The sequence below is a fragment of the Leptidea sinapis genome, chromosome 4, assembly GCF_905404315.1.
Source record: "Leptidea sinapis chromosome 4, ilLepSina1.1, whole genome shotgun sequence".
In the NCBI taxonomy this organism is placed as follows: Eukaryota; Metazoa; Arthropoda; class Insecta; order Lepidoptera; family Pieridae; genus Leptidea; species Leptidea sinapis.
In genome coordinates this window covers 15371502-15388216 of record NC_066268.1, presented here as the reverse complement: position 1 = coordinate 15388216, position 16715 = coordinate 15371502, and the positions used below count along the sequence as shown (strand labels likewise).

The 16715-nt window shown below is 34.1% G+C and overlaps 1 protein-coding gene across 1 annotated transcript in view; it reads right to left on the bottom strand.

Moving 5' to 3' along the window:
- LOC126979911 (protein Wnt-10a) overlaps positions 1 to 2669 on the bottom strand; it is a 56289-nt gene extending 53620 nt beyond the window's left edge. The window contains exon 1 of the mRNA XM_050829503.1: positions 2121 to 2669. Within this exon, the coding sequence (XP_050685460.1) occupies positions 2121 to 2218 (98 nt within the window). The 5' untranslated portion in view covers positions 2219 to 2669. The remainder of the gene's footprint in view (positions 1 to 2120) is intronic.
- Positions 2670 to 16715: the final 14046 nt, after the last annotated feature.

Genomic DNA, 16715 nt, shown 5'->3' with positions numbered 1-16715 from the left:
TTTAATATGACATATTGTGTCAAAAATCAATTAGCTTTCACGTGTATTGGTATGCGTAACAAACAAACAGTAGCTCTTAAACAAAAACAAAGTAATTTCTCAAAGAGCCATGACGGTAAACAGAAATACGAAGTATAAAGTGTTGCCATTCATTAAAACGTAGACTCAATTATTTAAAAGAACATTACGCGGTAACAAAGGCCACTATGTTGCTCAAGTTTATTTTCGTCCATATATAAAGTCCAATATGATAAACGATTTTGTCGTAAAGAAAGGGAATTATCGGATGGAAGGAACAGCTTTTTCAGTGAGTTGTTAAACTTAGTGGTCCAATTAAAACGCGTCGCTCGGCTTATAATAATTGCATTGAAAATTCCACATGGACAAGATAAAAACAATAATTTCGTGCTTTAAGAGAACGTTTGCAAAAAATAATAAATCCGACGTCAGGGACGGACCGATGCAACGTAGAGATACCCATTCAGAAAGGTTATTTCAATACAAATTACTGCTACTTGCGTTGCCTCTCAGCGTGCCGACAATTCTGCACATACTTTTCCAGACTTTCGCAATTTACCAATGAATTAAACTGCTGTTAACACAAGGGATTTTGAGCCTTAACGACAGCCATCAAGCAGCCTATTCGCGCTGACTTGTGACGTATATCTGTCGTTTCGCTTGCGAAATAGTGAGCGCTGATTGAAATTCCGTGTTTCAACAATGTATGCGGAGGCTCTGTGCCTATTCATACGTTTATAATCTACGAGAGTAAAGATACAGTCTGATTTGTTAGCGTAACCTTTAAGTACCAATATAAGCAATTAGTAAGGCAGATAAAACATTCTTCAAGTTAAGAATTAAATGAATTAGCCCATGTTGAAAACGAGCGAGGTGGAATTGTTTCTTGAGATAAATAGTTATTGATTCCTTGAGATATTTGTTAAGAGTTATTTACCATGATATTGAATCACTTAAACTGTACTCACTACGCCAATTATAGTTAAGCGAAACTCGCAATGTTTTACAGATCGTAGAACATCTAGATGTGCCACTAAAATATTTTTGTAAAATGTTTTTTTAATAATTAATTATTCTTGTATTGATGTGTGAAATATTATAAACTAAAAAAATTGTTTAATTTTTACGTTTCGAAATATTCTGGATTTTGGTACTAAAAATCATACTTAACATACTTCTACTTCAACAAATGACTGAAACCATTTGAGTAAATATGTTAATATAACAGTTTATAAGACTGTTATTAGGTATTAAAAACTTGATATTTTTCCTATTATTATATTATATACATTTCAGCAAGATGAAAATGAAGTAAAATGGAAAAATTTATTAATGAGCTTACAAAAAGCTTCCCACAAGTACTAAGATGTCTAAAACGAAATTCTGAAATTCCTTCTTTTCTGAATTTCTGTCTTCCTAACTTTTTCTGCGAAAAAAGTAGTGAAAGTGCGAAGTAAAAATACACTATCCTGTATTGATTCCAAATTCGTAGAATAGAATATTGACATATATAATATAAAGGGCATCAAATAACTATTCGTCATCATTACAAATAACTTAGTCAATAATTATTTCACGCTGAGAAACAAATTAATTTTTAAGACTAAGCAGCGAAAGCTACTTCTATTAGTTCCTTATTCGGTGTTGTTCGTATAAATCATGCTGCAAACTAGTCAATTATACATCGCGCGGTGGCATATCGTTTGCTATTAACATATTTATTATCTATACATCGAATACTAAATCTACATCGCATTGGGTGGGCTCTCGATCGATTGTCACCTTTTACATTTGCATGCATTATCATTCATTATCATTAATATCAGGATCATTATTCAACCGTTTCTTGTCTACTTAAGTTTTGCATGATTAGTGCTGTGATGTTTTTGTCTCGTATTCATTGCGTCGTCCCTATGTGTGACACTCATATCATTATAATCTGTGCTATAACTTGAAGCTGATACAGGCCAAATCACAAAGAAATAAAGCCTATAATTGTATGCCGTTCTTAATTTGAATTAAGCGCGTACACGTCTACTCATTACAATAGTTTATTGTGATTTAAATTTTAATCCTTGACAATAGTAATAAAAACTACTTACCTCGCCATATTTAATAATGGTAATATGAAAATTATGATTATAGGTAATGTCAGGGACATTATGCAGTTTTGGCCTTCATCAAACCGCGGTAGTTTCATGTTGGCCACTCAACATCCTTGTGCAGTGGCATTGTATTCCTTTATCACTCCGAAAAATATATGAACACAGTTATGAACTCAATTATAGCTTTTAACACCAAGGCGATAGGTCCGTGTAAGTCCATGCAAGTCCAGCTTTTATATGGGTCAGTGTTTCTTGTATTTATATCACAATGAAGATAGATTTGAATGTATAAAACGTTTGTTTACGTTGTGTTTGCCGGCGGCGCGTATCGGTCGGGATGTCTGTATATATTTGGTGCATGGGCACGGAGAAACGCGTAGGCCGCGAGGCGTACTGGCTGCTCCGCCCAGACATTGAGAAAAAAGTTAGAGGGGCGTGAGTCTGCGGGTAGCTCCACCTACCCGTTTATTATCCTTGCTTACGCAATTTTTCTTTGGTATTTTGGCACAAACATCACCGGTATGGACGGCGTGTGCTCTCGGAGCGACCGCGTGGTACAATGTTGCGCCCTGGAGCAAAACCCTGCTTAAATTGTCGCCCCACGCTGTTAGCTCTCGGTAAATAATTCCCTACACGTGTTCACTTTTTACGGTTAACTCGTATTTTTTTTAAATCAAATTACTACAAAACGCTATAAAATCTCAAACTCAACTATTATGTGTTCACATTGTGCTAAAAAAGCATTGAGTCAATTTCTACTCCCTAATTAAGTCCATCCATTCATAACATGCAAAGATCTTTGTGAATATAATAATATTCATTAAAAACATTAAGGTTTCGCTTGAGAGTGTTATAGAATCAGCTACACTAAATAAATCACTTGACATTTCAAAATAATTATCTGAATTAAGAAATTTGTTTTTGAAGTGAAAAACTTCTTTAGCGGCGTTGAGTACTTTTCTTGGAATGGGTATAATATGTTAAACTCGCGTCAGGACACGTGACCTGATCGAAAATCCGTAAGACAGTCGTTGAAATTATGGATGATTGTTGGTTTTTCGGAGAGATAAACTTTTTAATGTAAAATTGTTGTAATAGTTCTGAAGTGTTAACTTTTTTATGTAATATAAATTGTCATTTTGGTGTTCGATAGCGCAATTAATAAATATTGTATTTAACCACATAAATGCTAGTATCTACTTTTATTCTGATAAATAAAGCAATTCTTACGAAATTATTCTTTTTTAATGAAAATAACCAAATAATATATAAATGATACGCCCTACCCATTAAAATATAGTGCCGCTCAGGATTCTTGAAAAACCTAAAAATTCTGAGCGGCACTACAATTGCGCTCATCACCTTTAGACATTAGATGTTAATTTTTGCCCAGTAATTTCGCTAGCTACGGCGCCCTTCAGACCGAAACACAGTAATGTTTACATTCCCTATCCATTCCAAAATAATCAGAAATGCACAACGTTAATGTACAAGTTTTCACTTCTGCCGGCACTCCCGGAGTTCAACCCGTTTTTTTCTCGCTATTTATACAACTTGCTTAAATCAGGCCTTACATCATTAAAAGGAAAACCGCCTTGATTTAAAAAGCATTGTTAATTATTTGATTATATATGTTAAAAAGAAATCGTATAACCAAATAAATACAATTATTGATAATTTGGATAAATCAATTCACATGTTGCAGCAGTTCAAATAGAGTTGCTTACGTCAAGGGCTACATACTTTATTTAGAGGGCTCTTGTTAAAGGGACGAACCCTTCGATTGGGGTGATCGGTTGATATTGTCCTGTACTTACCATCACTAAACAAATAAATTTAAATAAACGACTGTCAACGAAGAATTGTCGATTCATAGCGACCCTTGCGATTTGTAATTTATTCTCAAATTAGTTTCTGCTAATTATGGGACGCTTTTAACAACTATCATATGGTTGGAAACCTCTTTTATATAAATTAAAAGAGTTTGAGCATATAAATAATACAATAAATTAAAAAAAAAATCTCAAAAAACAATATTATAGTATCTACGATAAATATTATGATTACATTAAATTAAAACTATCACTTTTGGTGTTAATTACACAATAAAATTTGAAAACAAAATCTATGAACGATGCGGGACTCGAACCCGTTCCGTGCGAGCGCTCTTTCCAACTGAGCCAACCGTTCGAGTGACGTATCGTCGTATCTGATAGTAAGTAACGTTCCGTAATTAGCAGAAACCAATTTGAGAATAAATTACAATAGCAAGGTCATCGTTCATAAATTTTGTTTTCAAATTTTATTGTGTAAATAAAATTGGGCATGAAACCCTTATGACCGCTGACGTGTCATATTCATCATGTCATCATAGGGGATTATACATACTAGCGGTTATTAATAATATTATGTTGAAAAAACTAGAATAGAAGAGAAAACTTCACTATGGTGATGATATTACGAACTAGAATTGTTACACGAAGAGCTAGTCTTATTAAGCTGCCAATGGTGAGAAGTAATCATGGAAAACAGACAATAATCCTTTAGGGAGTTCAGATATATAACAACCTGCCCTCAGAAATAAGATATGCCAAAACATTGACTTCTTTTAAAGCGAGCCTTCAAAGGCACATACTCAATAATTATGAAATGTTTCAATAACATATGTAGGTTGTTTTATGTCTTGTCTGTTTGCCTAACATTGTATTGCATTCTGTACCTACCAAAATCATGGTTTGAAAGTACCTACTTTAATTGTTAAAATATTAATTTCTCATGTAAATGACAATACGTCTTAAGTAGGATAAAGTTATTTAAACCTAACCTCAAATATTATTAATTGCTAAATATCAGTTGTTACATTTACATTCTGTGCAAATTGTAATACTTATATTAAATTAAAACTAGCACACTGAAGAAATACTTCTTCATGGTACACTACCAACCATGCAACATTTCCTCGTTGGATAGCTTGGCTGATTCGTTGTCCGTTCAGCTGCCAGTGCTTGGGTTTCCAGTAGCCCCGTTGAGGCGGATAGGTACTTTGTACATTCCCGACGCCTCTAGGATCCACGGGCCAAAAATTGCACCAATCGGCACAAAATTGTATGACTCACTGAGACCAACATATTTACGACGTTGTTGTCTTCGGCAGTCGAAGCATCACCAGTAGGAGGCTCCTTTGCACAGGATACCGCCTAGAATATTAGTACCACAACGGCGCCTATTTCTACCGTGAAGCAGTAATGTGTAAGCATTACTGTGCGGCACTGCATTGTAATGGGCAGGGCGCATAAATTACCATCAGCTGAACGTCCTGCTCGTCTTGTCCATTATTTTCATAAAAAAAATCATTCTCAACACAAAAAATTATTATTAAATCATAATTTGGGCTGTCGAGGAAGATTTGTTTTAGTATCAGTAGCTATGTACATAATTGTTGTGTACGTATGTTTTTCAATGATAAGCTCCTAACCGGCTTAACCTGTCTTGATTAATAAAAAACAATGAAAACTTCTTGAGACGCACTGATCACTTTAATTTGAGGGTATGGAATGAGACATTATCTGTTACGCTCGGCTAAAGTCGACTCTAGTCGAACATTTTCTGCTGCTTCGACTACCGAAGACAGGAAGCGTCGCAAATATGTCTGTCTCAGTAAGTCTTACATCTTTGTGCCGTTTGGTGTCGAGACACTTGGCCCGCGGGATCCAGAGGCGCGGAGAATGTACAAAGAACTATCTACGCGTCTCAATAGATTGACTGAACACCAAAGCGGTGGCAGCTATTTCGGTCAACGGGTCAGCTCAGAAATGCTGGCAGCACGTATTTTAGGTACACTTCCCCGTAACGATAGTTTTAATTTAATATAATCATAGTATTGTAAACATAGTTATAAGATTTATTTTGTTTGAATTTTATTTATTGTATTTGTATTATTAAACTCTTTTTTTTAATGTATAGGACCGTCACTCTCCTTTGACATCGATATAATCCAATAATGATGTAAAAATCATTTCCTCAAAGTCAGGCTGGTATCATGTTTTACCATGATAAGTTGCTATAAAGTGAGTCTTAAGTATGCCGTCGCTACATAAAACCCCAGTAACAGTCTACACAACACAAGTCGAGGTGGAGCTAATTTGAATGATTAGCTTAGTTACAAGCTACATTATGCGAGATCAGGTAGCACCAACTATGCATGCTTTGATCTCGCTGCCACGCGACCCTCTTCCAACAAGCACACTTCACTTCTTACGAAACTGCATACACAACGAATGTTATTCCACAAAATACCATGGAATTTGGTGTGACTGTACCACCACAGTTGTCTTTTACTGGTCTATATAATAATGTACACGAACAAGTGGGATAAGCTTACCAGTGTGCAGCTCCTTTGCACAGGATGCCGGCTAGATTTCGGGTACCGCAACCTCACCTGTTTCTGCCGTGGAGCAGTAATGTGTAAAAACATTATTGTTTCGGTCTGAAGGGCGCCGTAGGAAGCTGAAATTACTGGGCAAACGAGACTTAATCTCATCTCAGACATCTTGTGTCTCAAGGAGACGAGCACAATTGTAGTGCCACTCAGAATTTTTGGATTTTTCAAAAATCCTAAGTGGCACTGCATTGTAAAGCAGGGCGTATCAATTATCATCAGCTAAACGTTCTGCTCGTCTTTATTGCCATAAAAAATACCAGCTGCAGCCTGTCTGGCGATGCCTGCACTATCGCCCTGACTGACACGTTGGTTCATAACACTAGATTATACCTGCGGCCTATTATAGTAGACCAGGGTAACTCTTTTTGTAATTACTTTTTGAATAAACACTTTTTATTTTGTTCTGGAATGTACATCTTCGAGAAGTCTGCAAACATCTCAGTAAAGTTCTGGACAATTCTAGAAGCAGCTTGACTGAATTTTTCATTAAAGACAAACGAACATACATAGGTGACCACCGCAGCCCATATCTTCTTGTAACACCAGAGGAATCATAAAAGCGTGGCCGACTCTATAAAGCATCGAATAAACTCACATATTATGAATTCTAAAACAGAAACACATTGCTGCGTGGCGGACGATGGTCGAATCTAGGGCGTCAAATTCAAAATCAAGTATTTTAATTAAAAATCAAATATAATTTTATTTACAATTATTGTTATTTTTGGAATCGGTCCTCCTTCCTCCCGCGCCCCGACCTCGCCTCTCGCCTCGTCGTGTCGCGTGTGTGCGCGACACAAGCACCACTAACCTATCTTGGCTGACTTCAAAACAACTATTCCAAAACAAAAGATAGTGTTGGTTTTTTGTAATTTTTGATTTTTAGTAAATCTGAAGTACCTACACTAACTAATTTGTCTAAATATGTGTAGGCCTCCTAAATTTTTCAATTCAGCAATGAACGTAAGCGCATTGCAATTTGATTACAATGGGCATGGGCAAATTCAATGTTTCTTAACAGAAACCTGAGACAAAAACACTTCTACATCTGCAACTCGGACTGCCAAGCTGCTCTGCACTTATATCGAGCCTTGAAAATTCGCAAAAACAACAAAAATACTCAAACGCATTAATCCAATGTCTCTAGTGAGTTATTACAATACAATAGATACAAAACGTAGGTATATAGATCAGGAATGTAATAGATTTAAATATCTAATTAATTTAAGCTTGACTAATCTCAATAAAACATTATAATTAATACATAAATATTCACTTTAACTAATGGCTAAACGTCTCGCAAAAATTAAGCTAAACGCTAGGCTAGGCTAGGCTATTAAGTTTAAGGCTAGTTCTTATTTAGCCATCTCATTAAATATCGGCATTTACCTTTATAAATATCATATTTGGTACGTATTTATAATATCAGCATACAATGTAAAATATCTACCCAATGATCATCCCACAAACAATTTTCAAAGCATTATATGACCACCGAGGTTTTATAGCAATGTGTTAAGTACTGTGTTAATACTTGGAATAAGATTTATCCTCGGGAATAACGCACTAAGGATATCTTATCTCGTTTTATGTACAGATGAGCATTGTATGTTTGGTGTTAATGAAGAAAATCTTGTTTTATGAAGATACAAATATGTTGTGTGGGTGTGGGATTGGGTCGTAAAGTATATTAATATTTTGATTCAACCGTTGTAGGTATAATGCCTTATGATTATTGTAAATGTTTATGTGTCTGCTTTGTAGACGTGGGCAGCAGGTTTGATTGTAATGGATACTTATAAAGGCGATTTTTGTACGTTTTCTTTCTTTATAAATAGTAATATGTAGTTTCTTTTTTGTGTAGAAGTGGGTGTGAGTGGTACTTCATATGAGGCAGTGGCTTGAAGTGAAGTGCCGTCTCGTGTTACTGAGTTCATCAATCTATTTGGATGTCAATTTGACCATCTCTTCCAAGTGGCCACGGAACTGTATGTCACTCAATATATCGACACCGACTATGCCAATACAAGTTGTGGCGATTAGAGGAGTGGTCTCAAATCGAACCAATATCGACAAGAGAGACTTTTTTAGCGGTGAACGCCCCATTTATGTCTTCTTAGTTTTGAACTGGACTAATTTTTTCCGACCCGATCAACTGGTGGTCCTCAAGGTATCGCAAGATCACACCATATCTTTGGGGAAGATGGATGTAATGGCTATGGGGCAGTAGTTGGATAGATCTGAGTGTCAAAGCCGCATTTCATAATTTCAGGACTACTACTGATTAGTAGAAAAGCCGGAAAAGCCAGATAAGGACTTCTTAATTCTCAGTTATACTCTCAGTCATTCTCAAAACTGTTTGGTTGAAACTTTGTGTATAGTATGCACACATTTAATTATGGTTATATTATGAAATAGTTCAAAACGCCCATAGTAGTTTTCACAAGCAAAACCAAAGTGTGTGAGTCACTTATGTTTGTTGCGATAATACTTACAGTCAATGGAAAAAGTACAATCGTACAGTAAAACATAAAACAAGTGCAACTGGCAACACTTAAGAAATTGTTCAACAGCTCCCAGCTACTGACACGGTTCATTATCTGTTATTATCAACTACATTGAATCTTCGGATTGATGGGAAATCTCACCAGATACAAGATTGCTAACGTCGGTAAGGTAATATCCGTATTCTACGTTAAATTTTATATTATTTGTTCCCTTGGTGTACTTAATTCGAATATTAAGAGCGTTACCGCAGGGTGTAAAAGTATCCGTTATGCATTTGCCATTATGTATGCTACCTAATGTTTTGGTATTCTCTAGTCCCGTTTGGCGCCCCAGGCTTTTAAATGTTAGCTGAAACGCTGACTCCGTTACTAAAACGTGTATGATAGTAGTAATATAATTTTATGTTTGTAATGATTTCATCTTGTGTGGCATGGTGAAGAAGTATTTGTTTCAAGAGCCAGACATGATTTCAATTCAACAAGACAATTTTATTTGCGATTTTGTTATGTTATTTAATCTTTAATTTTATCAAGTGATAGGAAAATGTTCCAATTGATACGTACAAATCCCATAAGATATAGATAGATAGGTAACCATCTACTTTTTAATAGTAAAAATATATTTTTTTTTATTATTATATTATCTTAATAAAAAAACAAGCTAGTCGCAAGGGCCCCGTTACTAGGTGTGGACCCGTATTACTGGGTGCCCCTCTCATCCACCAAGACTAGAGAGGCAACAAAGAGAGTGGGGATAAATTTAAATTACATTATTATGTGTGTGTGTAACACACTAAAACATAAACGAAATTTAAAAGAAAGTAAAAACATGTGTAATAAACTGTGTGTATGTGGGTGTGTTTATGTGTATGTGTGTGTGCGTGTGTGTCAACCTGTGTGTACGGAACTAGTTAAACTTACAACAATTAGTTTTTCAATAATTATTGAAAATATTTTTTCTTAGCAATTTAGCTTACGACTGTAATTAGATATTGAATTCAATTGAAAACTATGTTTTTAAGCTACCGTCATTTATCGCGATAAAATTATAAAAACGTCTCCACATAAAATTGAATTAATATTTACTTTACTTCGTATTATTTATGTGATCAACGATTTATGACTGATGAAATAAATGAAAATGAGATGTATCTATATATTATCTAATATCATAAGGTATAATTAAAAGCATATAGTATTGGTGCCATCACAACATAAAGTATCAATATGATACGGTGTTCTCACACGAATTTCTCGTACAGTCGCGCTAATTATTCGATAGATTGTTAAAACGACGATGTACACTACACAGGTACAATTAGAAAACTTTAGGGGTATATAAAAGGGTCATAAATCAGAGGCGGGTCGAATGCGATATTTAAGGTTGATCACAAGCGAGACGTTTTCACATTGCGTTTATTTAACGTTTGCGTTAATTACGGTTATATTATTCGGGTGGGATAAGTCATATTTTAAATTATAATTATGATTTAAATTAAACACTTTTAAAGAATTAAAACGCTACACGCGTTTACAATACACAGTTGCAATTACACGCATTTTAATCATTTTAAAGTGTTTTATTTAAATGTGTAACACTCGCGTTAATGAAAGAAAATACAATAATAATTATGAATTAAAAATATTTTCAATGAAGTGCATCATTATTATAATTAACAATAAACATGAACTAAAAATACAAATTTAATTTGTACCAAAATTTATGGATGATGCGGGACTCGCACCCACGCCTCTCGGGTTGGTAAGACCAACTCAGTCAACCGTCCGAGTTCCGAGTCGTGAGGGATGTGAGGGATATCAATTAAAAATACCAAACTATTCATGAATTTAAACAATATAAGGTAGGTACCAATAGAGTTATCAACGTTTTCCACTATTGCTTTACAATGTCTTAAATTTTTATGGTTGTTGTCTATCCAAAATATTGACATACACAGACCACATATTATTCGTAGTTACCTGCATATTATGATATCTCTTGCTTTTATACGATCAGCTATATTGCAATAATTATCCTTGATAGTTTTTCAAAGACGCGGCTGCCTTTAACTCTAGAAGGATAATGCGTTTTGCACTAACACCTGAGAAAATTACCCGTCTATAACAATTTTTTATTTAAAAATTATTCTTTGTGCAATAGCACTTATAATAGGAAGAACTTTAAATAGTAGCGATGTACCTAATTTGTGTTGTTATTGGAATAAATATGACAAAAAAATGATTGAAGTAGGCGTTACTTTGCGGAAATCCATAATTATCCAAATTCCGCCAATATTTGTCTTTAAATAATTCAACATCTGTTTCGCCTCTACACGAGGCATCCTTAGAAGATGTTGACTCGCCAAAGTCCAGAGTTTGGATTTTGGAGAATTAACACTAAAGAATACTCAACACATTTGGATAAAAACGACAGACAAATCAAAGGCGTTTTAACCGCACTGTGTGTGTCAGCCCTACTATATTATTACAGTGTGGCTAAAAGTATCCGTAGCTTGACTAAGCTCAGAGCCGGGATCTCGTTAGCGTGTGTATGCGACATTTCACATCACCTAATTGCAAGCATTTACCTATCTTGACAAACTGCATTCGATCTCCGGGGAATTAACGCTGGAACAACTTTAATTTGTATTATTAAGTTTCATGTTAACAGTCACAATGTTTTAATGGTGTGTAATTTGTTTAGAAATGTTTTATTAATCAGTGCTAAGCTTAATTGGATCTTGAAGTTTTGAGATTTTTGTAGCAATATTAAAATTATTGGATGTTTCTTTTTAAGGTTCTCATAAGAATTGTTTTAAGGTTATTTACTCTCATAAGTAATTGTTATATTTCACTTACGTTAGAACTTAAAATCGAACTAAGTTATATTTTATGTTCACAAAGGCCGAGAAACATACAAAACAAGATGGTAAATACACAATAATAATATATCAGTAAGTGCTGATCAAAGTATTTTTAATTTATCTACATTTTGCAGATTTCTGTCATCGCATAGGGTGTAGATGTAATTTGTGCCAGAGATATAGAGTATTTCCGTAGCACTAGTAAATTTAAAAAAAACTGATATTATTTTTTTTATTAGTAAACTTTGTGATAGTTTTAATATTTCCAGTATGTTAAGGATATAGATTACATTTTAACTGGTTTTGTATTAAGGATGTTTAATTAATTTTTTGTATTTATATTTTGATTTATTTTGGTAGTTTGTTATAAAGCTGCACACTTTCATACCGTAATATTTTTTATACTAATATTTTTTTTTCCTAGTTTTGATGGGTTTTATTTTGTATTTATTCATTATGTTCAATACAATAACATGCGGCAAACGGCACGGTATCATTGAGACTTAGATGTCTGTTGACTTTGGTGTTGAGACGCTTGGCCTAGAGACGCGTTGACTGACAAACAAAGGATGCGAGGAGAAGAACATCTTTAACAACACAGCAAGATGAAAAAGTAAGCGAATGTATTGTTACTGTAACGGATTGTGATTGCCAAGTTATCAACAGTCAGCCACGCTCAGCATTAGCTTAACTTAACGCACACATTGACAAATCTAAGTTGGTCACGCATTATGGGGCTGTCAGGTCGTCTATAGGTATCCAGTGGGAGGCTTTTTTCCACGGGAAGCCGGCTAGATTATGGGTACCACAACAGCGTCTATTTCTGCCGTGAAGCAGTAATGTGTAAACATTACTGTGTTTCGGTCTGAAGGACGATGTAGCTAGTGTTACTGGACAAATGAGACTTAACATCTTATGTCTCAAGGTGGCAAGCGCAATTGCAGTGCCGCTCAGAATTATTGGGTTTTTCAAGAATCCTGAGCGACACTGCATTTTAATGAGTCGGGTGCATTACCATCAGCGTAACGTCCTGCTCGTCTCGTCCCTTATTTTCACAAAAAAGGTATATATTCTTAGTATATGTTATACAAACATACAGTCTTAACTACATGTCACAAGTAAAGCTACCTGAAAGTTGGACACAATCCAATCTCTAGCAGTTATTAGCTATAGGCTGACTTACTCGGAAATTGTAACCATATACATATTAAGTATTTTAATATTATTAAGCCTTATATAATTTATACGTTAAGATAGACTGTGATTTAAGCGAATGGGGTGTGAATAAAAAAGTTAGTCAAATAATTTGGGTAATCAATATAAAGAAGGAGAATATAAAATATAAAGAACTTACACAAACACTGATAATATATACTACAATAATCATACAATACGAAAATACTATACTTTAGATATTAATTAACAAGATTATTTATTAGAATTTACAGTTTTTTTAAATGAAAAAAAGGGACGAGACGAGCAGGACGTACAGCATCCAACAGGTAATGGATACGCCCTGCCCATTACAATGCAGTGCCGCTCAGGATTCTTGAAAAACCCAAAAAGTTCTGAGTGGCAATACAACTGCGCTCGTCACCTTGAGACATAAGATGTTAGGTTACATTTGCCCAGTAATTTCACTAGCTACGGCGCCCTTCAGACCGAAACACAGTAATGCTAACACATTACTGCTTCACGACAGAAATAGGCGCCGTTGTGGTACCCATAATCTAGCCGGCATCCTGTGCAAAGGAGCCTCCCACTGGTATGAGATACGTGAGCTTATACTTTGAATGGTTAAAATTGAATGTCATTCATGTATTTAGTTGAGATTATATGACTAAAAATATTTTTGCTTACCCGCAGAATTTCCGATGATTTAGTCGCGGTACGCATACTACGCGTATACCGCGACTCTGTCATAAAACAATAAATATTATAATTATTTTGTATGAGTGTAATTAATGTCTGAATTTTCTGTGTTTTAGTGTAATGCCTGATTGTGTTGTTTTAATAGGTATCTAAATATGAAAAAAAAAATTATATACTTCTTTGGGTAGTATATACATATGATAAAATACATGTATTAAAATAATGTGTGTCAGCCACAGTGACAACTGTGAAAACGTAGAAAAAAATTGAGGTTGACAGTAAACCTCTTTTTTGAGCAATGCACGCACGCACACTAACACAAGGTGATATACGTAATTCGCGAGTGTAATACGTAGCTTGTCTCGTACTAAAATAATAAACCTGGCCTGTTTTCATCGGTTGTCTAGCAGCAAGAGGCTCTATCCAGACGTATAAATTATCTAAGCACTTAGCATTGTTTTGTTATAAATAAATAACTTATGTTCAATTATAAATCCATTTCATCTTAATTTCATTGCTTTTATGCATATTGCCTTATCAAGCCTTAATGATTTAATATCTAATATCAGATTGACAACCAATGCAGGAACTCTATATAATTTGTCAGCTGTATCGATAAATCGATTTGTCGAAAGTCGATTTCATCGATATGTCATATCTTAGTAATTGATCGAATTTCATCAGTTTATGAGCGATGGAGGTCTCTGTGGGAACGCCAGTCGCCACCGAACGCGAGTCATTCCATCACAGACTAAATTAATAATAGTACAACTATTACTAATTGTATGCGCAATAAGATATATTATGTTACAATAAATTATTGATTAATTGTTTGTTATTTAACAAAACTTATAAATCATTTCAATAATAATAATCTTATTGTATAAGAAAACAATTATTATACTAATTTCGAAACGAAACGACAACAAATTACGACCTTTGAAGTCCAGAACAGAGTTGTATCGAAACAGCATCTTTTGCATGGGACCAACAATTTACAATAAGTTACCTGACAATATTAAGCGCGAAAATATATATTAAAAATCACTCAAATCTTACTTAATAAAAAAAGCATACTACTCATTAAAAGATTTTCTTGACGATAAAATAGTAAATAATAAAAATTAACTTCGACTGAACTCAATATCATTGTGTAGCTAATGACATTATATTATAAATTAAAATGAATAAGCCTATGAAATAATAACTATTGTATGATTGATGTTAATATAAGTTTGGGATGTATACCTTTTTTAGTATAGTACAGTACATATTAGAATTGTTACAGAAATTAAAACGTGAACTGACTATGTATTACACTATAAGTTTGCATGCCTTATGCGTTAGGATAAGAGCATCTGTTAATTATTAGCCAACAACATCTTATTATTACCTTATCTTGCAAATAAAGATGATTTGATTTGATTTGATTTGATTTAACAGTTTATTTATTTGTACGCCTATCTAAAACTTTTTTTTTGACAACCACCACCGCTCAGTTAAGATCGTATCGAACGAAAACAACCACCACGATACTTTACTTCGCCGTTGACATTCAATGTGCCATCACCAACATGATTTTTAATAGACGATGTATATGTAATACAAGCTCAATGAATAATTATACCTACTAATTACTAGCACCCAAACCATACTTTGCCGTGTTTCAATCTGAAATTTTTATAATAATTTTAAAATACAATTTCTTTTTCTTTTTTAAATTCACTTTTTTTCTGTTGACCCTATCAAACATATATAGGACAACTTATTTGGTTAATCTGAAGAATGCCTGAAAATTTCATCAAAAATATTTTAGCCCAGTAATTTTTAAAAATATTTTATTAAACCTACAACAATAAACACATGGTTGTGTTATTAAGTAATAAAATAAATTTTGTGCATTTTATTACACATTTTGTACTATTAAATAATTAATTAATTTATATATAATTGAGTGCCAGTTGGTGTTTAATTGAATCAACTGCGTAAACTATTATTATTTCACTTTTATTATTCCTTATGAAAAGAAAACCTTACTATAAAAATAGGTAACAAAAACCAAATTATTCTTCACAAAAGCAACAAAAGACCAAAGCCTGCGTTCACATATCTTTTGATACATTCCAAAAAAGAGGATAACCTATCTATCACAACATCATAATTTACCGAAACTTGTTCGATCACTATGTGCTTGAAAGCCCCTAGCGTCAATGATACGCAAATAATTACCTTATGACGTGTCAAAATCGTTTTGTCTCAAGATGACGAGACGCGGTCTCACGGAAACATCTCGATGCTATCTGGGATGGTACAAATCTACCACCGTCATCTTAGATAGCCTTATTACGATGTGACAGGGCTTATAATCGAGTAAAACAGTAGTATTTTTAGTTTGTAAATCAGCACATTGATGTGTCAATCCTTCAAGAGACGTTATTAATAATTATGTCTATCGGCCCGTGAGAGTCATTTCGAGAGGTAAGTATTAATTTGGCTGCGATTACAGAGATTATTAGGTAATAATTGACAGTTCCGAGTTTGCATTTATGTAATTAATTTTTATTTTACATCCACAAGCTATGGGAGAGCGCTGCGTCATTTGTGGGTTCTGCTTTTGTTGTTCAATTATCTAGGTGCTTTGTGTAATATGGATTTTACATTAAAAAAATCCATTAGGGCTCCTTCTAAAAACATTTTAAACGCTACCTTAAAACGAAAAAACGTAAGACTAAATTTGAATGAACTAATGGACGATTGAATTGTTTGGAATAGATGATATAAAAGTTATTTTTATGTATTTCTTTGGTTCCAACAAAAAGTTTTCACAAAGAAATCGTAGTCGTGATTTGTTTGGGACTTGTATGTAATGTAAATAAAAAAATTGGTCAATATATCCTTTAATTTAGGA